Here is a 27,920-nt window from a genome sequence, read left to right as displayed (position 1 = left end):
AGTGTGAACCACACACACACACACACACACACAGATTTAAAAATGTCGGATCTCATTTAAAAACGTCTTTATTTTTCATCGGCCGGACCCAGGACCATGTTTTCAGACTCGTTTACATTCAGACGACGGGGAGAGACCACATGCTGAGGACGAGAGAGGAGGCAGGTTCATGTGCATGGGTGCTCTTTGCGTACGGTCCTTCGTATGTATGTATGTTGACATGAGTAGCTTTTTCATACGGTCCTCTTTGTATACGGGCACACTTGTCTGTGTGTGTGTGTATGTGTGTGTGTATCTGTGTGTGTGTGTGTGTTCTTTCTCTCAGACTGTCTGCTGATCCGTTGGTTCTGGAGGCGTGGAGGCCGATGCAGACTCCTCCTGGGTCTTGTCTAATGCCTGGCTGCAGACTTGCTCGCTGGACTGCGTCCCTTCCTTCACCGTGATGGCCAGGTTGGAGTTGGTGGCGTCGATGCTCTCGTATGGCTCTGATGTCCACTGAGGGGGAGGAGTAAGCGAGAAGGAGGAGTCAGGCTGCTGCCTCTCAATGCACCCTCTTGTTGTGCAAACGTGTATTGCAAGACTAAATGTTGTTGAACTTACGGATTTTTGGTCGTTGTGACAGCAGAACGTCGCAAAACAGTGTTTATGATGACATTGGGACTTTTTTTTATGTTGAATTACTTAGTAAAGTAAAGATATGTTTTTGACATTACACAAGTATTATCTATATTATCTGCGATTACAATCTTCACTCATTCCAATTATTCACACTATTAAGTATTATTTTGGGGGGTAATTCTTCCTACACATAGTTTTCTTTACAGATACTAAGTGTATTTTAGACCTTTTATGCTTTTATTAACAAATTAACACAGGAATAGTTTAACTTTAATAGTTTAACCCAGGCATTAACTTTATTACATTCCTGCTTTTTGTCCACATTTGTTGTTTCTAAATGTATTGTCTATTGTCTGAGAAATGCGTTTTTTTCCATAGACAATGTAATTAAATATGAATATTTCTTCAAAAAAATAAGTTTTACTTGAGTACTGCAGTGTAAAATTGCAGCAATTTATTGTTCCGAAACGATCCAAAAAGCAGCCCCAAAGCCCAACTTTTTAACTTTTAACCTGTACGGTTTTGCACTTTCACTGTCTTTGGATGTTCCGATACAACAACTGATAAAATACCTGATATGAGCCAAAAAGAAGTCAAAATGAAAGTGAAGCTTGGAGTCGTTTTAATCTAAAGAATGTGAAGATCTGATCAAGTCGTGACGGTGAGAAGCAAAAAGGCCAAGAAAAGATGATCTGTCAAATGAAAGCATCTGTTCATTGCCGTCCTGCTGTGGAGGCTCTATTCTAGAAGCTGAAAAAGATGCCGCACACTGCCGAGCTCACCTGTGTGGCTCTGCTGCTGGACCGGTGCGACGGTCCGATGGCGATGTTGACGCTGGATGACGACTGCGTATCGGTCGTGTTGCCTCCCTCCGCGGCCGACAGTCCGGAGATGACCAGGCCGCTGGAGAAACTTCGCTTCCCGAACAGCAGACTGAGAGTGGACGAGGACGAGGAGACCTGGCAACAACGGTAAGAATAACGTGGCGCTTTTCTGTCCTGAATATTCGCTGGTTAGTGACGTGAGGAGGAGCTACCTGGCTGGAGCGCTGCTGATGCTGCGCCGCCTGGAGCTGCGAGCTGATTCCCCCCGCACCCGAGAGACGGGGGACCTGAACACACGCACACACATCAGGATCACACTCATAAAGGCATGCTGAAGAGTGTGTGTGAGCGTGAGTGAGTGTGTGTGTGTGTACCTGGGAGAAAATGGAGGCTATGGAGGTGTTAAAGGACAGCTGACTGTTCGAGAGGCGCTGGACCAGGCCGTGGGTGGACCCCGAGTCCAGGATGGGCCCTGATTGGCTGCTGACGGGGGGCCGCTGACTCTGGGGCTGCACTGAGCGGCTGCGGTACTCTCGGCGGGCTGAACGCGCAAAAAAACAAAACAAGAAACAAAAGGTCAACGACAACACAATTTTTAAAAAAATAACTGAAACTGAGCTGCAAACAACCACCAACACCTCCGATTGTTTGACTTTCTGTTATGATTTCAACAAACTTCACTGTGTGTGTGTGTGTGTGTGTGTGTGTGTGTGTGTGTGTGTGTGTGTGTGTGTGTGTGTGTGTGTGTGTGTGTGTGTGTGTGTGTGTGTGTGTGTGTGTGTGTGTGTGTGTGTGTGTGTGTGTGTGCGCGTGCGCACAGACAACTCGTCCACGACAAATTTTTTCCTGCATTATCGATTTGAAGGATTTCAAAGTATATTTGACACTAAAACATGCTGGTGTTTTAAGGTCGACAATGTCGTGTATTTTTAGCGTGGTTGATTTGGCAAACAGTGAATTCGTTGGAGCGTAATTATAATAATCAGCTTGATTTATGAGTCTTCTTCTGAAGTAAAATAATAGGATCAATGTTTGTTTTATAATTATTTCCCCATATTTCCACACCACAACTCAGATATGGAAGAATGAGGCAGTTCTATAATAAGTTGAGTGAATTTTGATCTAATACTAATCTGATTTTAAACATTATTCCAATATTTGTTTGTTAATTTTGACTTCAGGCTATTTATATGTGGCTTCCAACTGAGCTTTTCATCAAATGTAATACCTCAAAATGTATTTATAGGCACTTGTTCGGGTTGTTTACCATTAAGAGAATGGTAAACAAAGAGAAACAAAGCCAGATACTATACTAAATATATATATATGGACTTATAGTACTGTAGATATATGAAAATATATAGAATATCAAATAGAAATAACAATATGTAAAAGTACATTGTACATGATTCATTTTCTCCAAAAGAATTCAGAGGTCCCATCCGTGGACGAGTCGTCCAGGGTTGCAGTTTTGTGGACGAGTCGCCCTGCTCTGGTGTGTACCTGCGTTGTGGTGTCGGCGGCTGTGCGTGGCTCGGGCCCTGTGCTGGTACAGGCTCAGGCTGTTGGACGTGACGGAGGACGGGCGGTTGTGGCTCAGCGAGGATGAGCCGCCGGCGCCGCAGTCCACGTCCTCCATGTTGACGCCGCTGTTGCAGCTGGTCAGATTGTCCTTACGCACCCTGCAGAACACAAGCGCACCGCTCGGGTTCATTTATTCATGGCGAGCATCAGGAGGAGGACGCAAAGCGGGACACGGGACCATCAAAAATTTAGCGAGCATCGACTCCCGCAGCTGGATAAACACACACACACACACACACACACACACACACACTCAGGACGTTATGTAACTGTGAAAGCATATGTGACACACACCAGTGCACCCGTCCTCTTAAATTAGTTTAATGTGTTTTGGCTGACGAGGCACAATCCATCGCCACAGCTCCACAGTTACTTTGTGAAATTAAGACAACACCCTTAACTCAAGGCCGCTGAAACAGGATTAGCAATCTAATCTAATCTAAAAGGAAAACTCGGCCTCTAAGAAGCTTAACAGAGAGACACTAAGACGCACATTAACTGAGTTTGATGCACGGCTGATGGGATTTTTTTATTTTTTTAAAAAGGTATTGTTTGAAAGAGGAAGTCAGGACAGAAGGGTGGATGAAGCGTTAAAGAAGATTGATAAAAAGGGACGGAGGCACTGACCGTAACCATTTCGAACACAGCCAGGAACGAATAACATCCAGACTTAAAGCCCCTCCTCCAATGCTGCGCAGAGTGCGGTGGGTTCCTGCGTATGAGGTCGTCAGTGGCGACACGTACCTTTAAAAGTGGGACCAAAAAAAACCCATTTGTATAAAACACCTGGAATACAATGTGGAGACTGTCCTCTGCGCCTCTCGGAGCTGGAACGAAGACCTACATGGGGTATCCGAGCGGCTGGTCACAGGATGAGTTGACCATGTTCCTCAGAGCTTGCTTTGAGTTCTGGATGCTTCCGCGCTCCGGGTTTCGGTTCCGTAGAAACACCAGCTCCTGTTGCTGGCCGGCCCAGAGACCTCGGACACACTCTTTATTGATCTGGACAGAGAGGAATGGTGAAGTATAAACTTCCACGGCGAAAAAACGAGAAGGAAGGAGCCAGACTGTCCTAGACAATCACCCATAGGTTCACCAATAACCTGCCAAGCACTTCAGACCCACACACACACACACACACACACACACACACACACACACACACACACACACACACACACACACACACACACACACACACACACACACACACACACACACACACACACACACACACACACACACACACACACACACACACACACACACACACAGGGAGAACATGTAGCCTCCAAGAAACTTCACTGTTCTGTGTGGTTGGAAAGTAAATAGTAAGAAGTAAATACTAAAAAACTGATGGTTTAATGACGTAGGAAGATTTGAACGGCTGTAAATCAAGTGCATTGAATTAAATAAACTTACATTTTGATGATTTCTACCTGAAAATGTCTTTCAACGAGCTTAAGACACGTAATCGATCGATATTCGCTTCAAATGCGGTTAATTGATCTTCATGTCTGCTCGCGACCCATCATGAAAAGGAGGAGGATTTTTGTCCTCGCGTCCATACTTTAATGTCACATTATGTTCAGCATAAATGTCAGTGGCGCTGGGTAAACAGTGGTTTACAGGCTGGCACTCGCATCCCACCGGTAAAAGACTCATTATTGATCACAGGCCTTTTAATGGAGTTTTGGCAGTTCTTTGCGATTGTTGTGCAAATGGCTTGGCGAATCGTTAACAAAGGTCAAAGCACACTATTCCTGAATTCTTAGTGCGTTTTGATTGAAACTGAAGTATTGAAACTGCAGATACTTTACGATCAAACGCATGTTTGTTGGTGTTTTCACTTCCGGGGTTTGTTCCCTCCGCTGCGTTACCTTGATGACCTTGAAGCTGAGGTGGCGCTTGTACAGCATGATGATCTTATACTCGTCCGTGCCGTCGTCGATCATGTGCCTCAGCGTGAGCAGCGTGTCGCGGCTGGACAGCACGGCCTTACGCCAGGCGGGGTCACTCTCGTGACAGATGACCAGGCTGCTGCGGTAGTTTGTGATGGCTTCGTACAAGATGGACGCCTCCTCGGTCTCCTCCAGACAAGTGAAGTGATCCTGAAAGGAGGCAAAGTAGAGATCTACTCTGAGGAAGCACCGTGACCATCGAGGACATGTTCATGTATTAATTACGGAGCAGAAAAAAAGTGGATTTCTACGAGTCTGGCCACGCCGTCCTCCTTTACCTGGTGTAATTTGAGGCTCATTCTGACCGCAGGAGCCACGACCTTCTGCAGGAGGTCCAGATCAGCAAAAACCCACTCGTCCTTTGTGGCAATGCGAAAGTCGCCTTTAAACAGGGTGTTGAAACCATAGAGAAATGACTCCAGACTTTATGGTGGGGGGGGGTGGGGGGAGGGGGGTATGGGGACAGAGAGAGAGAGAGAGAGAGAGCGAGAGAGAGAGATCACAGAGATAGAGAAATAGAGGGGAGATTATGAAACTGGGAGGTATTTTTAGAACACAAACCACATCAAGATAACAAGTCATTTGATTGCTGAGAGAGAAAATATGTTCAAGTCGTGTGGATGTTGTAGGATTTAGTTGCTGGTGCCCTCTTCTGGTGTTTTGATTGAGCTGCAGGTAAATTTGTACTGTTCTTATTCTGCTATTTATTTGTATTTCTGAACAGCCCTTTTAGTATAACTGACAAATAAAGAGGCATACAAACAATCCAGGCACGCAAATCTGAATGAGCCATGCATAAACTGTCCAAAATAAGTGATTGGATGTATAATTTTAGTAGCTTTTACACATTTTAATTGTGTTATGAATTAATTCAAAATCATGATAAATAATTTTTTAAAAGGCCTCCTTTCATTCCAGCTCGATTTATCTGAATTTTTGAGGTTGTTTTAGTTATTCATGGACTCATTCACCTAAAAATGCGGTAAAATAACTCTTCCTTCCAGATTAAAAGGATTGCTTGCACATATTCCAAGCACACAAACACATCTTAATCCCACATGATTACGACTAAGCGCGTATTAATAAGCTGCAACTCCACATTTCTCACTCCAGATATCTTAACCAGGGTTACCTGTTGGACATGTTGTGTGACGCCGTGCCGAGAGATCGCCTCCCCAGGACGGAGAGCGCGTAAGACAGAGTCACCAGAGGAGAGTCTTCATCGCTGTCCACAGGCTGAACACAAACACAAAGATGAAGATGAAGAGGGAAGTCTTTGCGACAATGAGAAATTATTAACCCCCAAAAAAGGAGACATTCGACTGTGTGATCTTTTGGAGCGGCGTACCGCCTCCATCTTCCCGGCGCAGTACTGGATCCACTCCAGGTAGACGTTGCAGAAGCTGGCTCGCGTCACTCCCTGCAGGCAGTGCACGTAGTCTTCATCGATCTTCACGCTGAAGACCTGGGGGTCGCGCTCGATGTGGTGCCACTTGGTGTAGGACTGCAGCGCCTCCTGAACGCTGGCGTCTTTCAGCCACGTGGACAGTTTCGGGGAGTGGACCAGGTAGTAGATGATACTCTGGGGAGGAGGTCAGAGGTCAGATCGATGCAACAACATTAGACGTTTGTCTATAAAGCTGCCTTTTGTAAACACGATTAACGCAGAAGATGCTGGTATATTACCGGCAGTCAATTATTGTGATTAAACTTGTAATAGAAAATCTTTAAGAGCTTCTCGGTCCAGCACTGAAAAACAGCTGATTGAATGCAAAAGAGGAAGTGTTCATGAAACTGCTCCAGATTCCTTCCATTTATCCTAGTTTATTTTGAATCCTCATAATTTAAAATTTTCTGGTTTTATTCGCAGATATTCTACCAAATGTTTCAGTGATTTTGACTAAATATAGCCTCTTATATTTTGAATTATGGGACAACTGAATACCTGACAAAAAAAAAAATTATAATAAAGAAACCAACACATTTGCAGGAGGAAAAGACGGCAACTCTGCATAGAAAGATCACACATCCTGGATTGGCAGGGTGGATACTCAAAATAACCAAAACTTATGTCCAAAAAAATCTAAATGTGCTCCACATGATCAAGTGTTTGACTTTGCTGTGCTGAAACATAAGATTGGTCTCTTACGGTAAAGTCTCAAATCTGTGCAAAGTTGTTTTCCTGAATAGACACTTAATGCAGGTTTTGAGTTTTTCTCCACTTGGACTCAAGGTTTTAATACTTTAACAGAGTTTGAACAATTTTATCATCCAAACGTTGTTAAGAGTGATATTTATGGTGTTTCACAAAATAGAATATCATTGATATCAAAAATGTGTTTATCACTGCAATGTGGTTTCTTTGCACTGTGTCTTTAAACTCCCATGATGCATCACTTGCAGAAGATTTGAAATGGGCGGCCAGGTCAGATTTCTTCTCTTTTTTTTCACATTATAAAAAAATCAATCAAACGAGGTTGTTTATTTTTGAGAATGTGAGAATAATATGATAAAAATGACATAATAAATAAATATAAAACAAAGCTACAAATGTCCAGCAGTAGTCTTTTCTATGATTATCTGAGGAACCTCCGTCCACACATATATTCTTCACGTCTTGCTGTTCCAGACTGTAACTGTACCTTCAGGTAATAGGTGATGAGCAGCTTCCGAAGGTCGTACACTTGCAGCATGGTGGCGGCGTTATTCTCGCTGATGCTGTAGCCCTCCAGCAGGTACTTGGTGGCCATGACCTCCCAGGCCAGCCAGCGCAGGTTGAAAGCGGCGTTGCACGACAGCATGTGAGGGAGGTGGCCCGGCTCGCAGCAGCAGCAGGCATCGTCCTCCTCCACGCCCTCCGTGATGGCCTCCACCTCTCGCTGTTGACAGTACGTCCCTGGCAAAGCCAGACGGGGCAGTTATTAGTTATTCTGACGGTGGGGGGAGGGGTTAAAGACGGGTGGTCCAACACTGACCTCTGAACTCCAGCCCCCTGAGCTGGAAGGTGACCAACCCGTTTCCGATCTCGATGAGGTGAACCAGGGCGTTGAGGTAGTCAGAAGCCAGAATGAAACAATCCCCGGCACTGTAGTTGCCCCATCGGCCCAACATGAGGTCGCCGCACAGTGAGTTCTGCAGCGAGCGGGTCAGGTACTCGTAAAAGATGGAGTTCAGGTTGTTGTCGTCACAGCCTGCGAGAGACGATGTTCAAAGGTCAGCTTATTGGGGTTCAGTAAATATTATACTCCTGCTTATCATGTAGACTACACCACTGAATAACAGCAGGAACTTCAACACATTGTTATGTTAATTTGTCCTCCTGCTGCTTCTGTATGTGACTCAATGCACCATCTGGTGGTGCAAACTGGTACTGCAAGACTGTGCCGACTGAAGTGGAAAACATCCCAACAGCATTTCACAAAACTGTCTTCAATATAATCACAACTGTTGTTTTGATACATTTCGTTTATTACTTAAGTTTAGACTGATGTACACATTTTAAAAAAAAAAATGCATAGACCACGTTTAAAGCTTCAACAGACATTCGTAACATAGTTTTCTTGTCTGATGTTTTGTTGATATAAATTATTTATACTATATATAAATTTATAAATGTGACTAGAATTTTTCACATTATTTTTTTCATAACTTTTTGCATTTTTGTCATGTAAGAGGTTGATTTGGGGCCATGTGAACCAAAGCAACCTGTTGTAAGCCATTAATAAAGGTCTATTCTATTCTATTCTACTCTGCTAAACATAATATATATGGTCAATCTGTGGCTGAACTGAGAGACTGAATGAATTGTGTAAATTGGTTGTGTTGTTTTAAACGACGGTATCTATTCTCACTACATCAGATCTCTTATCGTGATGCAGCAGCTGATTCTTTCTGTGTAATATTGATGATTGAATTTTTTTTCACAATGATCATAATTAAGCCCATTTGTCCAGTAAGAGGGACAGAATGGCTCAGACACTGGAAATGCAGTCTGTGAGGACCTCAGATGTCCCTGGACATTAAGAACTGACCTATAACAGCAGGCAAAGCCTCACATGTGACACTGGTTGATGGAGAAGAGGAAAGACGAAACAAAGCGGCAGCATGTGAATGTCACGAGTCAAGTACCAAAGCGCTCACCTGTCTCTTTGTCCACCTGGGACACCAGTCGGCTGTTGGAGTTGTCGATACGTTTTGTGCTGCCAAAACAAAGAGCAGTGTGAAAAAATGTATAAACTGATTATTTCAGGTTTTGAAACGTTTCATGACGGCGAGTCCGGCTGCCCGGACGACGCTGTCAGGGATTTCAGTGTGAGTCTAAATATATCCGCTGGCTGAGTTTTTCCACAACAAAGCTGCGGGGATATTTTTGGAGAGCTTTTAGCTTCTCACATCAATAAATAAGAGAGCGGCGAGGGCACGTTGTGTAAGAGTTACAGGGATAAACTCAGCTGAGTTGATCTCCTCCATTAAATAAACAGAGGTAAACAACACAAACTTCTTAAACGTCAGTTATCAAACTGCATTAAACATGAATATTTCTATTATCTGCTTTCAATTTTAACTAAGAGGATCATTTTGAAAGCAAAAGCTTATACACTTTTTACTCATCTGAGCTTTAGATTTAGATTTAACCATAAAATACTGCAGTATGTAACTTATTGTCCACTTTAAAAACACATTAGTATTGAAACGTAATAAACATGAGTGTCCCTTATTGAAGAAAAACATCTGTCGGTACGACTCCTTAATTCGTTTGTGCAGAAAAATACACTACATGAGTAGTAGTACATGGTGGGGTTCACATGGAATGGATCTTAAAGGGGGTAGTATGGAAGATTACATTAGGTACATTAGATGGCACTGTTGAGTAACTCTGCACCTTTCAGAGTTTTTGGTTCTTTGGCTCTCGTCTGAGTCCAGACGGGGTAATGGGTTTGTAATCTGCCCCGAGTCTTGCGGTGCAAATTCATACTGCACTTAAATCAGCAGGAGTGATTTGAAAGTTTACTCTCCTGGTGCACATCAACACATGCAAACTTATTTGGGAATAGCGTGAGTTTGGTTAACGAGCCGTTTCCGCTTTGTCTTTTTCTCTCTGGACTTTGCTATTTGACGCTAAGTGTTGTTGGAGACAACGTTTCCCTGCCTTACTTGTAATTTCGCTCCCAGAACTTGATGGGCCTTGGATAAGAAGAAATGAAGACGGCGCTGCCCAGGAAGGGAGCCAGCGGTGTGTAGAAGACGGTGGTGAGCAGAGTCTGGAGCAGCAGCATGGCGGAGTCTGGACACACACGCCGGTCAAGGACAGAAAAACAGGAACAAATGTACTTCTACACACACACACACACACACACACACACACACACACGCACACACGCACGCACATATCTTAAAAGGATACGAGGCACGGCAAAAGGCTGAGCAAAGGCATGGAACGCGCTGCCCCAGGCAATTTGCCAGGGAGCGATGTAAACCAGGATAAAATGGAGTTTCAGCAACAACTCGCGCATCTGGACAGAAAAGGAAACAAACACACAGTCAGTCCGCCAGGTGTATATTGGAAGGATCATGAATTACTCATGACTCATTTTTTTGTTTTCCTTGGGAGAAATTTGTTTTGGTTTAATGTGTAGCTGCATAGACAGTAAAAAAAACATCGAAGACAATAAACACGTGATTTTACCCAACATGGGGTTGCAAGGTGCTGGAGATGACAGCAGCTGGCGATGCGCATGCTTGTTTTTGGACTATGAGATTAAACCCAATCATTTAAAGACACAGTGAAACTGGACTCGAATCACAATATGACACTACGCTTCTAACACAACATCCAAGCCGTGACTCGAGGAAACAGGCCTGTTAGAACCCGATATGTATTAATGATCCAAAATGTAACAAGGACCCAAATTGTTATGAAATATTATGTCATAAAACCGGAATTGTAATAACTGGTCAATATTGTAAAACAGATTTAACAAGAATTTAAATGTGATCTGTTTAATGTTATTTATTATTCTGCACTGATGATCGTAGAAAGAGATTACAGACTATAGAGAGCAGAAGAGTATAATTGACTTGGGCGACAGCAATCATACATAAATACCAGAAACTGTATGTAGATATACGTATAAACAAATAGTCTTAGAATTCATTCTTTCAGTGTTTTTCAAATTGAAGCAGTTCAAGTTCAAACCATAAATCATTGACTCGCTTTATAATGTAGTACAATTATTACACAATTAGGGGGGAAATATTTGTGCTGCCCCATAATGTAATATTAAAAGTTTTTAAGTTTTGGACTCAGCATCTTTTTACATTATTGACCAGTTGTTACATTTTGGGTTGTACGACATTTCTTTTTAAATCACATTTTGGACTCAGCCCTTCTGTTACATTATCGAGCCAGTCATTACATTTCTGGTTTCATTACATTATATTTTATAACATTTCGGGCCGTTGTTACATTTTGAGTGGTTTTTTACATACCGGGCTCTAACACGGCTCCTCTCATGTGAAAGAAGCTCCTAGTTTCAGTTCGGGAGGCTGACACAGTCTCTACTTTTAACGGTTAAGATTAAAACGTTTGTATTTGATGAAGCTTAGAGCTGGGGCTGGTTCAGGTCACGCTGGATGGTTTCCTGGGTAAGCTACTATAGGTTAAGACTCCTGCCCTCATCATGTCTGCAGCCAGTGGATTTAAGGCTGTTTTTTGCTTGTTGCTCTGAGTCTCTGTCCTTTATTCCTCTTCTGCCCCCTAAAAACAACCACAACAGCAGGAAGTCGTCACTTCTGGTGCCTGGTTCTGCAGGTTCCTTTGCCTATGCTTGCTCATGTGGAAAAGTTGAATTTTTCTTTCTAAAGGTGCCTTGAAATGATGTATTGAAAAGTTGCATTCAGTGCTATATAAATAGATTAAAAGGAATTGAATTGAAATGAACAATGTGAAAACAGAAAGTCAAAGGAATTTAATTCTAAAGACCAAATACGTGAGATGAATCAATACATTGACTGGATCTATGCTCACGCAGGGCAAATCAAAGTGTGCCTCCTTTACCTTATGGAAGATGATGGACATGATGAAGAAGTCCAATAAGAAGCTCTCGGAGGCGTGCGGACAGTCGAAGTGGAAGAACACCAGGGTGAAGAGCAGGGTGAGGAACTGGAAGCTGGGGTCGCAGAAGGACGAACGGAGGAGTTTCAACCCGGCAATGGTCGTCAGGAAAACATCGCAGCTGGAGGCACAGGGGGGGGGGGGCATGGGTGAACGGTCAGTCACAGCACTCACACCGCAGATATGTAGAAGTGAAGTGTTCTTGTGTCCGCTCACTGGATTCCCAGCTTCTTGCGGTGGCTGAGGGCGAAGCCGTCGTTTGTGAGCGCGCTCAGCACGATGGCAGGGTACACCACGTACTTCTCAAAGCACAGGAGTCCCACGTACAGGCGCTCGAACCACATGAGCACGGCATCCTCTGAGACACACACACACACACACACACACACAAGAGCAACGAGCTGATAGAAGCAGAGACCTTTGAGGCGAGATGATGGCATAATGATTTGTCTTCTAGCAACAACACCAAACTTTATTAATGTAGATTCTATTAATCTGTGGCTCTGGAGACACATTTGTCTCTTCAGGTAAACTTTTTTTTTTTTTTTTTTTAACTGCACATCAAAAGAACTCTTATCTCATAAAAAGGGCAAAAAGGTGAATAACTAAAATAGCTCAAAACTGAAAATTTGACAAATGGAAAACTGCTCAAAACAGCTTTATCAGCTAAATTAGAAATTCTATAAATGGCTCAAGACAGCCAAATATTCTATAGAAAATTCAACAACAGCTATGAGAAAATATGAAAAGAAAAAAATGGTCAAAATATTTAAAAGATATACCAACCATAAATGAACACACTTAAACAGCAACGGTCAAAGGTCAAAAACAAACAAATGGCAAACACAGGTAGCATGGCTGATATAGCTAAAAGAATAAATCCACTAAAATAACTAAAACATTGTAAATATGTTGAAAAGTGTTTAAAAAAAAGATAAAACGTGTGTTTCAAATTCTGGTTATGAAACTTCTATCTACCACTTCATGAGCCGTGTTACCTCGTTTTAATGGACTGAGTCTTCAGTAAGGTCTGATGGAGAACGTTTTCAAATCCAATCATGAACTATTGTCAGTTATTCTTAAAGGAAAAGCCTGCTGACCTCTGGGTTCAAACTGGTGGTACTCTTTGGTCTTGAGGACCGGATGTGAGATCCACAGCCACGGGTGGTGCTTCCTCAGCTGGGGTATCAGGTAGTGAGTGACAAACCCCACCGTCCCCGCCAGAGCGTAAAGCACGATGGTCACAAAGGGCTGCGCACAAGATGGAATTATAATAGTGTTCCCGGGGTCTGCAATGAAAAAGAGAGCGGCGAGTGTCTCACCTTGAGAGACAGAAAGACGGTACTCGCTGTGATGGCGAAGGTCAGGATGTAGGCCACAGAGCACACGACGACGTCCGACAGCAGAATCTCCTTCTGCAGAACAAAGAGGGAGGGAAAGCTGCAATCATTCACCGTGGCTCATTTGGGTGTGGGATTTCTTTCTGTCTAATCGATCGGAGCTTAGGGGAGGGGAGTGGGGGGTAACACACGAGACGGCCTGAGGTGAGCGTAAGCATCACAATCCCCGTTAATACTGTAAGACGCCACGGGAGTCTTGTGTTCTCTGCGGCATAATTCCCTGTAATCACACACGATGATCGACGGCAAGCCGCTCGTTATCTCACTTGCGGAGAGCGCTTTGAATGGAGTCGGGCTTCTCACACGGCGTGAGCATGAATTCACAGGTGCACCAAGCTCATTAGAATCGATTGTCTGATGAATAATTAGAGGAGACACTGGAAAGTCTGTTATAATCCAGAGCCTGACCATGAAAAATCCATCATTCTCCACCCGGACAACAGCAATGAGGCAAAGCTGCAAACGCACATTGTTTAGTTCAGCATATTCACTTATGTTTACCATGGAGGTCTGCAGTTTCTCGGGCAGCGGGTCTTTAATGTCTGCATCCTCCTCCTCCTCTTCCTCACTCTCCACCAGCGCCGGCATTATTTTTGACTTGATCAGAGACCTGTCGATGTTGCATGATGGGACAAACTCACAGTCACATGTCAGGTGGAGGGAAAAGCTGCTCCGCAAACAAGCAAAGTGAGAAGGGTTAGGGTTTAGCCTAACCCTAACCCTTTCTGGATGTAGTGATCCAGTATCTGACCGCTCTCATAGTTTTTCACTCGTCTCGGTTTGATTATTTCAGGCACGTGTGGGTACTCACAGCAGCACAGAGGGGTCGCTGCTCTGCCTGCTGAGGTGATAGGAAAACACCACCAAAAGGCCACAGAAGCTGGAGAACAGCGCTGGAGTGTGCTGCTCATCCCACGGCTCCTGTAAACACACACACACACACACACACACACACACACACACACACACACACACACACACACACACACACACACACACTTACATCATTGTTACTCTCTGTCCAGCTTCATGTTTCCGTTTTTTACCAGTTGAATTGAAACACTTCAAACTCTGCCTGCAGCCCAGCGAAGCTCCCTCACCGAAGCCTACTTCCAGATAAACTTCACTCCTTCCACGAACAAAATTCCATTCGAATACTGAAGGTAAAATGAAGTCACGCATAAACGTCGCTTTGTTTCCTACCTTGAGAGCGCCAAAGCAGAAGCCGTAGAGCAGAGCGAGGGCGATCAGACTGCGGAGGAGGCTGTAGATCGCAGAGATGAGACTCGTAGCGGCTGAGAGCAGAAATCACAGTCGAGATGAAAATGATGTTGTGGTGTTTAATATAGATAAAACTCGGCAGACATTTGTAGATTTCATAAGACGTGTAGGAAGTATAGCGGACTGGTTATTATCAAGTATTAGCTCCTGAAAAAGGAATTAATAAGAACGACTTTCGTTTTATCAATTAACAATCTTTGTTACTTTCTTTTTTTACATACTAAGACGTACATTAACTAATAGTAACTGTAATGTAACTTTCTGTATCGTAACTTTTTCCCCTGATATTTACAAACCTAAAGTATCAATCAAGAAATTAAGAGGTCCTAAAAAAAACCTACTGTCTACGTTTGCCCTGCTATTAAAATATAAACACACGATTGTCAATGAAACAAGCTATCCTGTAATAATCATATCGTTTCGCTGTGAATTACAACTAATAGAATCACACCCACTCACAAACAGATTAAGTAGAAAACATGAAAAAATACATTTAATCATGTTTAAATCCGAGGATTCAGGGACTTTCAGCTCGGAATTTATTCAGGCATCAAACCAACCAGATTCACACAAATAAATAGAACTAAAGCCAGAAATGAAAGGTTACAGTAAAGAACCGTCCAAAATCTCAATTTCATGAATATGAGCTAAAACGAAAGAAATATTCTGAATCCACCTGTTCCTCCAAAAAAGTGCATGTCAATCTGCTCCAGGAGATAAATGGTGAACGTGTTGATCTGCGGGAAAAGGCCCACCAGGAAGGTAATTGGGAAACAGTAGGTAAAACCTGTTCAACGCAGAAAAATAACACGTTTATTGATATAAACCAAGGTAAAGTCATTGCTTTGAAGGCGTCTCTGGACACCTGTTGTGTTATAATCAGCCTTACCCACGAGCAGGTCCCGTAAGAAGCTCAGCACGTCGTAGCAGACGATGGTGACCCCGTACAGCGTGGACACGGGGAGGTCCTTCACCCTCAGCAGCTGCTCCAGCAGCCAGATCAGAGCGCAGAAAATACAGAAGTAGGCCGCTCTGCTGTAGGCCACCAGCTGGTTGTGACCCTGGAGGAAACACATGAACTCACAAACTGCGACTGCAGAGGTTTGATTGTGAGTTCTATTATAGCAGGACGGAACGTAAAGCTGATGGGAGCACACATGCCCAATAAAGCAAGGATGTAGGATTGTATGCAGACGTTTTACATGATGAATAGAGGAGCACTAAATCAGTCAGAACAGAGGTCATTTGTCAATAGGGAAAAGGGAAGTTGTACGATTATATTATTGTCGTGTAAGAAAAACACACTCACATGTGTTGGTGAGGCTGCGTCTGGTTGAACACTCTGCAATGAAAGACACACCGAACAAGCCAAGTGTCATGAGGAAGTGAGCGAGTTGTGATTCTTTTTCATTTCAGGTCACATTCTTGGCTCCGGCTTTTAAATAATGTATGAATTTATCTAAGTTTGCTTCATCTGCTAAAAGCCAAGGGACTAACGTAACAGTTCCGAACTAAAGGCACTCATTATTTTTTACGCAAATATTGAGTTTCTGCATTCTTTTTTCTTTTACCTTGAGTAAGGAGTACTGGCAGCTCGCGATGACGAGACAGAACTGGAAGATCCAGAAGTCTTTGAAGCAGCCGTGGTTGAGAAGCACAAACCCCAGGAAGGAAACCAGGAAGGCCATGAACACTGCCACAAGATTCTCCAGAACATCCTGGTTCCTACACAATAAAACAATAAATAGCACACACGTCGACAGATGCAGGTCACGGCAGCTTCAAACCACACTGATGAAGATGCCTCCGAACCTTAAAGGAAATATGGGCATAGAGATAATGAGCTGATGATGAGAGGGAATAAACATGGAATTAACTAAAAAAAAAATCAATGCTTCCTCTGATTAAACAACAACTGAAGGAATAGACGGTGCTGCTTGAAATGTTTCAGATTCAAAACAAATCGTTTTGTACATTATTGTTGGGATCAAATCAGCTCATGCTCCAAAGAGTGTAAAGAAGTAGCGGATGTATTTTGAGTCTTACCTGTCTAGAAGAGCGAGCAGGGTCAGACGGTCGTACAAGATGTTGATCCACTTTCCCGGGAACAGTTTGAGTTTGTAATAAATCTTTCTGGTGGGCTTCTCCTGCGTGGACGTCTCTGACGAGTCATCCAAAGAGTCCTCCTCCTGAAACACACAAATGGTAGAAGCGTGATTTTATCAGGTGATAAACAGTTTCCTCGTGTTGTTTGAGTCGCAGCGCAGTCAACATCAGTGTAAGTGCCCCAAAGTTGCATCTTTCTGGTGATGTACAGCACACGCAGGCTGCTGCATTAATGATTCAGGAGGGAGTTTGTGTTGTTTGAGCCTCAACAACACGAGCGAGCTGGCTTCCGTCAGCCCGGGGGGAAACGCAGGCTGATTCAGCGCTGAGTTCATTGGGACTGTTTCAAACAGCAGCAATGAGTCACGTCAGTGTCCAGTCAGTGAATCACAATAAGGAGAGAAAACTAATTTGATTCAAAGTGATATTGATTAATCAATATGGGATGAGTAAAACGTAAGCTGGGGAAGAAACAGTGGGTAGTAGTAGCACGGGCGATCCCAGCTGAACACAGGTGAAGGCAGGGTGAGTACTGGACACAGTGTTCACGTCAGCAGCCCATCACAGAGCAAACACACCGACAGGTAATCCAGGGTCAGTAATTAAGCTCAAACACACATTTCTGGACTTAGAAGATGCAGAAAGTCTGAATTCTTTCAAATATTCAGATTAATTACCTACTGATTCCACTTTTTTCGAGTATTCGGTAGAACACCAGCTACTTACAAACAGTCTGCAGTGTTTTTTTATCTTCCTCCATTTGGAGCTCAGAGTAATGACGTGTCACTTTTCACTATCTTTACTTCCACAAATCATGCTGCAGCTCATCGATCCAGCGCACTCAAAGTGATGGCATGATATTAGGAATGCATTCATTATTATTGGATTTCGTTGCGTATTCTGCTTTTTGCCTTAAAGTGTCATGTCTAGAAGGTCCGAGGTGGGTTAAGTTTGCAGTAAAGAAAGACGAAGTGAAAGAGAGATGGACACCTGGAAGATCTCCGGGTGCGTCCTCCGCGGCCGAAGCCTGTGTGCAGGGATGATTCGTCTCTGAAATGGGCAGTCGGCGTGACCGGCAGCGAGACCATCCTGACACTCCGAGTTGGAAGAAGTCGACAGCAGGTCACTGAAGACACACACAGAGCAGGCGGAGGTCAATATGTTGAATAAACCTCAATGCACAGGCAGAGACTCCGTGCTGTGACGACAAATAAGAAAATTAACATAGTGAAGCGGTTGGAGAGACAAAAGGCTGGTAAGGCAACAGGGAATTTCAGTTTGTGAAGACAAACGGGAATTATCGCAGGTATTGGGAGAGCTGATGAAGAGGAAGGTACCACATGTTGCCTGTAATGAGCTCCGCTCCGAGAGGCAGGTTGAGCGCTCTTTCAGCGTAGAGTTTACGAGGCCTGTCTCCTGTCGAGACAGAAAGGAAACACATGGAGCTTGTGAGCCGTTATTTATTTATTTATTTTTTCTGGATTAGCAATCTGCGATCACAGATATGTGGGATTTATTTCGTGCTACGGCAGACCGAACAGCCGAACGTGTCTGAGCCGTTCCAGAAAGATGCCATTTTATCTGCCAGGTTTTCAGAGTGAAGCCACCAGCGTCTGGCTAGTGACTAGTCATCTGAAGGATTACCAAACCACACCAGTGGACCGCCTGAGTGTGTGTGACCGATGTTTCTTCAAACACATTTGCAAAGAAATCCTCTCACTTTTCAAAAACAATATCTCCTGCTTACTGTGTACAGTGTGGAAAGTGTAGGCCTCTTCTTTGTTGGTGGCCTCGGGCCTGCAGATGACCTGCAGCATGGAGCTCTCAGACTGGGATGTTTGCGAGGGCAAGGAATCGTAGTCTGGATCCTTCTCCCTGTCAGTCTGAGGACTGCAGACACTACACAAAATGAGATGATAATCTGTCCTGCTGGACGCTTTCATGTTCAAGTAAATGTGTGGATTAGAAAGAGTAACTCCCGCTGCATGCTTTTGCGAAACGTCCACAGGATATACTTACCTGTCAGGAGAGACTATGGGGATCTGTGTGGGCGGTATCGCCTGCAACGTGTTGGTAGGCAGACTGGTGGGCGGTTTTGGTCTCTCCGGCTTGCTGTCAGTGTTCGTCTCGGTTATCGTTTCATCTGGTTTGGAAGTTACACTCTGATTCTCTGTGCGCGGGTGAACCAAGGTATTACAAACAGAAATGTGCTTATAAAACAGAGTACTCACAGTGAAGCAACTTGTATTTTTTTCTTTGACTTAAAAATAGTGTGGCTGCAGTCCTGTCATTTTTATATTGAGAATAGATTGAATTATTCTGTTACTACTCGTAGTACAAAACCTGAGAGAAATGCAAACGTACTTCAGCATCTTTCATTATTTTGGTTTGGACAAGTCTCACAGAATTACAGCTACAGGATAACAGATTGTTCTTTTCATTTCTGGCGAACACGGATTGATCAGAGACAGAGATTTAAGTAAACGGAAATTAAGTTACATCCAAATTAATGACGTGTTACATTTTGCTTAACGATCAACAGAAAATGTGTTTTCAAAAGAGACACATTTTTCAGTCCTCAACAAGCATCGTAATAACGAGCCGTCTGGAGACAATCCAGGATTACATAAAACCCATGGTAAGAATCCGAAGTTAAAATATTAAGTTTATTCAATAACTTGCTGTCTGTAATAAAATAACCTGTCCTCAAACCTTTATCCTGAGAGACTGAGTGACGCAAACACAGCGAAGACAAACACTGACAGGCGCACAATCACAAAAGCAAGAGTCTAAAGACTCTTTCAGGTCTTTTTGTTGTTTTTAACAAATGCATGCTTTGTGCCTAAATTAGCCATTAGAATGTAGATGCATCCTTATCCACACAGTGAATCTCTCTGCACAATCCCTTAGAAAACATACAGAAGATCTGTTTACCGTCCTCTGCAGGTTCCACCTCCTCTTTGCACTCGGGCTCGCCCTCGTCCTGAGTGTTTGCAGCGGCACCTCTCGTACTGAGTGACCCCAACAACGAAACAAACTCCAAGAAGTTGGATTCATTTGGAATCTGGCCCTCCTTTGCCTCCAGGTCTGACTTGGAACTGGTCATAGTGTTCTGGCAGGGAGGAAAACATTGCGGTTGTGTGCGTATTTAGGCAGATAACAGAGACACAGATGTGAAAACCGTGCACATACTGTATGATGTGAGCGGTCTGACAGCAGGACGGCGTCTTTGCCGCTGTCCATGCTCAGCCCTCGGAGGTGAGTCCTCCCACCGGGCCCGCAGCGGCTCAGAGTCTGCGGCAGACGCAGGAAACCTTGTGAATCCACATTGGGTTCCAGTGGGTCCGTGTCATCCGGGTGCGAGTGGACGTCGATTCCCGACGAGCTGTTGTCATTCGTCAGCTGCGGACTCGGCGTGCTGTCGCCCGTCACCTGCGCCGCCCTGTCTGGATCTGGGCACTCCAGCAGGGTGGAATCAGAGCTGGTTGTTTCCCTGCATAAGTGGAACTCCTCACTTTGGCTCGTGGTCATCTGTTGTCTCGGCGTGGCGTCGTCCTCTGAGCCGGTCGTTTCCCCAACGTCTTCGGGCTCCTGTTTGTCGTCCTCGGGGGAGTCGAAGGTGATGACGGGGATCTTGACGTGACATTCGCCTGCGTCCTTCTGAGCCTTTTAGGGGAGCACACACACAGAGCAGTGCCACATGTACTTTACCTGTGAACGCAACTACAGCTCACACAGAAGACAATACTCAGGAGTCATTTGTCACCTGCAGCATCACAGACTTCAATACACACAATCCCCATTCATGTGTACGGCCAATTTAGAGTCAACCAGATTAGAAAGTCATGTCATTGTTCACTATTAAACAATTCAGCAAGTTCTTGAGTCTTATGATGCCTTTTTTTTCTCTTTTTGTCACTTGCTGTGCAAAGGAACAAATGCAACCTGAATGTTGATTCCATCTCATTATTAATGCATGAGAACAGTTTACGACAGGCAGTCTCTGCAGCAGAGTAGGACTGTATACATACAGCAACAAGAAATATTCACGTCTGCTCATTGAAATTTCCTAGTTTCTGCAAAGAAAAAAGTGCAGTCAAGTCACAGCAGAGACAAACTACGATGTGCTTAACAAGTAAATTCCACTATTAAACATTCACATTGCATCTGGAAAAACTTTTAGACTCAGCTATTTGTAGTCAGGAGAAATCTCAACTCCAGTCAGTGGAAGCAGATTTTAATCAGATTGATTTCCCCCCCCAAAAAAGCAGTCAAACTGTTTGAGGTTGCCTATTTGTGGGAACGAGCTCCAGCTGCTCAGTTATTCTGACCTGTGCATTCTCCAGAAGGCTCTGTTTGACACTTTCCTCCAGCTGGGCAGCGGTCTGAGGGTCGCAGCTCATTGTGATGATGATCTTCACTGTGTCACTGTCGTCCAGGTGAGCTGACACAGGCCCCGGACCGGAGTTATCAACCAGAACCACTTCAATCTCATCAGAACAATATGTCTCCTCCACTGGCTCAGCCTGAGAGACAACACACAGATGATATGTAAATATATTTCATGTAAACTTGTCACATTAAACATAAATGTGAATGTGTCTGTGTGGTGACCTGTGCAGGAGGCTGTGGGATGTCGATGAAGTCATCCTGGTCGTCCTGGGGAGTCTGCAGTGAGTTATTGTTGGCATCTGCGGGTTCTTTCTGCCCGTCACTGTCCTCCTCGCTCTCATCTCCGCTTCCCTTTGAAGGAGGCAAACCTTCATCGACCGTTTCCCTGTCAGTAGATTCTTTATCCTCGCACTCTTTGTCTTCTATCTTATAAAGCTCTGAGTCTTTTCCCCCTGATCTGTCCTGAGCCGACCCGTCTCTGTCGGGCCCAGCGCTGGAGCCCTGAGTGTCCGTCCCTCCGTCCTCGGCTCCGCCCTCACCTACGTCCACTCCCATTTTCCCACTCGCAGATCCAGGTCGCGTCTCCTCCCTCTCGGCTCGAGACGGAGGTCTCTGCTGGGCCTGCAGCAGCGGGGCGGCCTGGTCTGGATTGGGGCTGGAGAGATCATCTGGAGAAGGCTCTGGGCTCGGCTGCAGCCCTTCATCCATTGGCTTTTCCTCTGCAGCAGTCTCACCCACTTCTGGCAGGAATGCAAAGCAAAGTCATTTCCAAATCTGAAACTTATCTGTGCAAATATCTGACGCGGCACAGCACTATTTTTCCACTCATTTTCATCAATCAGCTGACTTTGCTCTGACTAATCACCAGTACATTAGTTCACATATTTCCTGGAAGCAGTCAGCTGGTCCTGCTGGCCGGACAACCGGCCGGCTTCTGATTCTTGTCCGAGCATCTCAACAACAGGGATGCGTTTGCAGAAAAAGAACCCCTCAATCTGAATCATCTAAGGAGCCATTAAGTGCATTAAAGAAAAGAAACACAAGTAGTTTCGAAAAAAAGATGATTTTGTCAATAAACCAAAAAGAACTCTTGTTCCACCAAAGGATATATTCACGTCTATCTATCACATCTAATGCTTTACTATTTTTTATCCTTTGACATTGTATTTGCCAGTCACATTCAAGGATTATTGTTTGCAAACAGATACTTCACGTAAAAAAACTGCTTTGTGATAATAATAATAATAATAATAATAATAATAATAATAATAATAATAATAATAATAATAATAATAATAATAATAATAATAATAATAACAATCTAATTTCTTAATTTACTTCTATTGTTTTGTCATTTTTATAGACATATCTGCCTTTGGCTGACAATCCAACCAATAACATTACAATTTAACTCATTTGACTGAATAGTCCTCACTACAATACAAAAACGCTTCTGTTCTATTCTCTCCATTCAACCTTCTTTACCATCCCACACAATATACTGGTTTGTTTACATCAGACTGGGCAGAGCGGAGTCCGCTGTGGGGAGGTCACCAGTCCATCACAGCAAATGCAAAGAGACAAACAGCCACACATTCACTATCACAAATACTGACAATTGAGAGCCACCCGTCAACCTGTACTGCTTGGTTTCTTTGGACGAGGAAAGAGACTGGAGGACCCAGAGAGAACCGACGCAATCACAGTGAGAACATGTAAACACAAAAGCCCTCAAGCAAAACTGGAAACATTAATGCTGTGAGGTGAGAATGCTAACCGCTGGAACACTGTGCAGCCCTCGATCGGCACAAAGACTCACACATGTAACAAGAAACTACAACACGACTTTCCTTACACACTTTCAGTATTCCTAACGTTCAAAATCGATAGAAGTAATGAAACAAATGCAATGAAATTAAATCTGATTTTTTAGAATTGTTTGCAATGTCAGCACTATTTTTGACTTTACTGTTAATGCAAGCGACACTTTAGGAAAGAAAATAAGCATGTATCCCCTAAAAAACCATCTAAGGTAAATACAACCAGCCAAACAACTAACCAAGCCATTTCCACAATGATAGATAGAAAGATTAATAGAAAAAGAGCAAAGCCTTGAAAATGTCTCGTAAAAAACAAATAATAATAATATAAAAATTAAGTTTCCAGCCTCACTTCATTCACAGAATATAGCATTTAAACTCTACATCATTTCTTTTTGCGCTGCTTTTAAATTATATTTATTTCTCAGAGCCTTTGAGAAATCCAGTGTGGACGTCCAGTCAGTCAGACGAAATGAAAATAATCAGATTCAATCAGAAATAGAGGAAGAATGTGTGGATCTCAGTGACGATAGAGAACATCCTGCTCATTCTAATCATAGACATTTGAGTTTGCAATCTGCAGCATAGATTCAGACTAGCCCCTGTAACGCAACATGTTTCTCACTCATTTCTCTCAGTAATGAACCAAGAAAGAGATCCACCTCACCTTCCACTGTTTTGCCCTCTTCCGACTTAGAGCAGTCCTGTGTGAGAGCGGAACACGAGTCAACATGTGGAAACAATGAAGGCCAACAGCATGTTTCACACACAGCAGGTGCCAATATATGGAAACTTTTACTCACCACGCCGATCAGTCCCGGGTCGGTTTCAGTCTGTTTTACCGTCACCTGGATGACTGGACTGGGACGTTTCCGGGCCAACATCGTCATGGCAACGCTGTCGGGCACCGTGCTGCTCTTCCTGTTGTACCGAGACGACAAATGGAAGAATAATTCAGTAATTCCGACAGCGAGGCCACGGGGTCGCTATCCTATAGAGACCTATACTGATGCTCGGTGTGAGTTAAACACCCAATATCAATGGAGAGCATCCTCTGACACTCGTACCTTCAGATTCATAGGGAGGTGGGTTGGAAAAACATGCTGGACTTGCTAGTTCATCTCCGTTAAGTTCCACAGAGAACAGGAAGTGATGGATTCTCTTTTATTAGTCGCTATCTGGCGTGTCACAGTGGACTGGCCGACCGACGATCAGCGACCTCCCCTCATTAACTCGCTCACACTGCAAAGCGACACTGAGTCTTTGAAAGGAAGTGAGAAATGCTGAATGCGACTCTGAGACGCTCAATCGTGAGAAAAGATGGGGGGAAATAACAAAGCAACACTAGGGGCAAAAAAGGAGGTTGAATCTTTTTTCTAAGTGTTATTATTAGGATAAGTTGATTCCAGGCCTAAATTATGAATTTTTTGTTTTATCATTAGGGATTTAGGCCTCTGACCTACATTTTCTAACCTGAAATGCTTTTTTTTTTTTTTTTTAAATACAAATATAATTTGTCCAGCTGAATTGTCAAGGATAATACGTGCTTTACCTGATGCTCGCGGGCAGGCAGGAGTCAGAAGCATTACTTTTCTTCTCCTGAGCCTTGCTGAGGTCTGACAGGCTGCTGCGGACCACCGCCTCGCCCTCATCGAACATCAGGTGCAGCCGGTAGTTGGCCATCTTGATGAGGATGAAGAAGACAGTGATGGAGCTGCAGTAGATGCTCAAAGCCATGGTGGTGGGAGGCAGGGCCTGCGGGACAAGAGAGCAAAGCAAATACATCTTGTTAAAATCAACATCTCTCTTGACTCCATCAGCGAGATGTTTGATTTAACACCGCCAGCTTCAGCACCCTCCATCTTTGTAAGTATTACAGACTCGATCAACCACAAAAATCTAATTCGATTTATTGGTAGAACAATAACGTGGACTCATTTCTTAGGGGAGGAGTGATTTATTGTAAATAACATGAAGACTAAAGACATCCACATCCCGCTGATACAATAAATTACAGAGTTTGTGTTGTTTTGGAGGTCAGCAGGGGGATATTCACAGCTCAGCAGGCATTTCATTACTTGAGCCAGGACGTGGTGTTATTATTAGTTTGGCGCTGTGAGAAACCTTCAGTGGAAATGCTAATAATCTTGAAATTTGAACGAAACACCCCCGAGAAAGCTTGTGTTGTCTGTGTGAGGAAAGCGGTGGATGTTTTCACACAGACAGGGAAACCGTCAACTGCAGCAAATTCAAACTCTTCAGAGTCAAAATCTCGTCGAACTCATCCAAATCTGTTACTTCGTCATCCTCAGTCTTATTGATGGACGGTAGATTTGAGTTGTTAAATAAGTAATCACATGAGGATGAGTTACTTTGTTTACATTTGATAGTAAAGAAGCTGTTTCAGTACTGGCTGCACAATTAGAACACATTCAATCTACTCTTACATGTACATCAAGAGTAAGAGTATATATATAGAACTGCTTGTTTGTGTTTTATTTAAACGTACACTCACTGGAAAAGTGAAGACTTATCTTTTGTACCTTTTATCTATTGTTTGACGTTTAATAGGCATTCATCCAGACTGCACCCACTCTGTTATTAGATGTTTATACTTAATAGTCCACATGTTTGAATCATAATCATAAACAAAACACAATGATATAGAAGAGAGCTGCTGCTTTACAACATGAACAATCAAGACTACACAAGCATGGGTGCTATCAAGTATTAGCCTTAAGCCTTCATTGTTTGTCTGAGTGTTATGTATACTTAATACAGAGCTACAATCTACACACGTGACCTATAACAGACAAGCTTAACTTTCCTGTTTCAGTCTTTGTAACATCAAAAATACAGACTGAATGTGAAACTTTTATTTTCTTTTTCTTTTTCATCTCTGCTCAGTAAGAAGGGAGCTGCTGATGTGCACAATCCGACCACACCCTCCCGTTTGTCAGCGAGACATGGCTGTTATGACACTTCATCCTCGGTTTATCAAAGACAGACAAATGATCAAACCGAAACTCTCTTACATGTAAAGAATGGATTTATTTCTTTATATTAAAGATCAGATAATCTACTGAAGTACTAAATGCGGACTCAGACGACACCATATATTTTTGTGATTATAAACATGACTGCCATCAGGGATGAGACTTGAGGGTCTTTAAGTTTAATACTCAATCATAACTAATGTCGAGATGTTTGACAGCACAGACATGGTTTACTTCCTGATTCAGTTTAGGAATATAAAAACACCAATGATGAAATTAGCTTTTGTTTCCCGGCTATTTTTCATCTATGTTCAAGAACAAGGGAGCTACGATGTGAACAATCAGATATCCTCACCCTTTTGTTAGATATAGATGGCTGCTATCAAATATAAACACTTGAGAATCCACTGTTTGGTTGTGTTTTATTTTGTATTTAATACTCAGACGTCAAGACATTTAACGGCTCCTCCTTCTTGACTACACCTTGCTATAATGAAAGACAAATATATAGAATGTTTCTGTTTATTTATAGAGAAGCTGCTGGTGTGAAAAGAGCGGAATCAGACTTCACACAACCAAACACGGTTGTTGTCAAGTATAACAGTTGACAGTTTGTGTGTTATTTATACTTGGTGCTCAGTCGCAGCTGCAGTCAAGATGTTTGACGTATACGAGATATGTTTCAGTTTCCTGATTCTACCTTGATGCTCAAGATACAGATACAACTTGGATTCAATAATAGAAGCGTTGTTACAGTTTGGGCACGATCAGACTACACCCAGCTTTTTGTTATCACACATGGCTGCTACCAAGTAGGACAGTTGAGAATTCCCTGTTTCTTTGTGTGCTATTAATTCTTCAATAGTGAATCAGATGAGCTGTTTACCCTTCACCGGCAGTTCTTTACTGTCCCGATCAACCTTCCTGCTGCAAACAATGACAAATAAAGGGAGCAGATTCACTTAGCTCTCCTCTTAGTTCTATGGTATCTGAGCAAATGCATTCTCTTCATCCTGATATACTCTGGTATGAGGAATGAACAGTGCGATGCACCTCTTTTGAGGAGCAGGGCATGAAGTACAGTAGCAGTTTGATGCTCAGTCCAGCTCAGTCTCATCCTGGAGCAGCCATGCGTCCTCTCACTGCATGCTGCGACAGTGCCCCCTTCTCTAGCTTTGTATTTCTGCCAGCAGCAGCCATCAAGCCCAGAATAACGTCAGCTCCTTCGGCATGGCATTGATTTCCTAACGAAGGGTGAACGGCCACATGGATAAAAACATATTCGGCGCCCAGAATAAAAACACACCGCACACCCCCTCAGCGGCCTTGGACGTCATGTTCCACCGTGGAAATAATAAAGACTCACCAGATGGAGAGACAGGGGCAACATGAGGAGGAATATCCACAGATAGAGGTGGCAGGAGTTGTTGAATTTGTTCTGGTCCGGGTCGTGGTACCAGCCCCCGGTCAGGGATGCCCAGACTCCCTGACGCAGGGTCTGCACAACCTGGGAGCCCATGTCCCCTGCTCCTCCTCCGCCTCCTCCACTCTCCTCCTCTCCGCTCAGGTTGGACGGACGGATGGTGGTGATGGTGCTGCTGCTGCTGCTGCTAGGCTACACAACGAAGATGATCTCCTCTAATGCATGGCAGTGTCGCTGCTACGCCTCCATGTTGGAGCGCTGCGGCGCGTCTCTTCATGCCTCATCGGCCCCGCTCGGTGCGCTCCTCCTCCCGGCCGCCTCGCTCCATCCCTGCGTCGATTCGTGCAGTGATGTTGCCGTGGTCCTCATCTTGTCCTGCTCGTCTCTCTCCTTCCTTCCCC

General features: G+C 43.8%; 1 protein-coding gene across 1 annotated transcript; it reads right to left on the bottom strand.

The window, feature by feature from the left end:
• Positions 1-38: 38 nt before the first annotated feature.
• On the bottom strand, positions 39-27,920 carry pcnx2 (pecanex 2). Its single transcript, XM_080482441.1, has 40 exons — positions 27,463-27,920; positions 24,653-24,855; positions 23,904-24,021; positions 23,768-23,804; positions 21,503-22,020; positions 21,220-21,414; positions 20,081-20,554; positions 19,823-20,000; positions 18,908-19,058; positions 18,636-18,778; positions 18,226-18,304; positions 17,879-18,014; positions 16,829-16,971; positions 16,354-16,507; positions 16,092-16,124; positions 15,672-15,843; positions 15,459-15,569; positions 14,705-14,796; positions 14,313-14,422; positions 14,003-14,111; positions 13,424-13,516; positions 13,202-13,352; positions 12,318-12,459; positions 12,045-12,222; positions 10,392-10,500; positions 10,142-10,271; positions 9,128-9,186; positions 7,963-8,178; positions 7,630-7,883; positions 6,336-6,569; positions 6,120-6,223; positions 5,266-5,410; positions 4,907-5,137; positions 3,871-4,028; positions 3,654-3,770; positions 2,946-3,124; positions 1,817-1,983; positions 1,655-1,729; positions 1,401-1,577; positions 39-495 (listed from the first exon to the last, which is right to left on the bottom strand). Exons 1-40 carry the CDS (start codon positions 27,613-27,615, stop codon positions 322-324), a joined length of 6,402 nt encoding a protein of 2,133 aa, XP_080338567.1. The 5' UTR covers positions 27,616-27,920; the 3' UTR covers positions 39-321.

Source organism: Lipophrys pholis, assembly GCF_963383615.2.
Source record: "Lipophrys pholis genome assembly, chromosome: 15".
Taxonomy (NCBI): domain Eukaryota; kingdom Metazoa; phylum Chordata; class Actinopteri; order Blenniiformes; family Blenniidae; genus Lipophrys; species Lipophrys pholis.
This window is presented reverse-complemented; position numbering and strand designations above follow the sequence as displayed.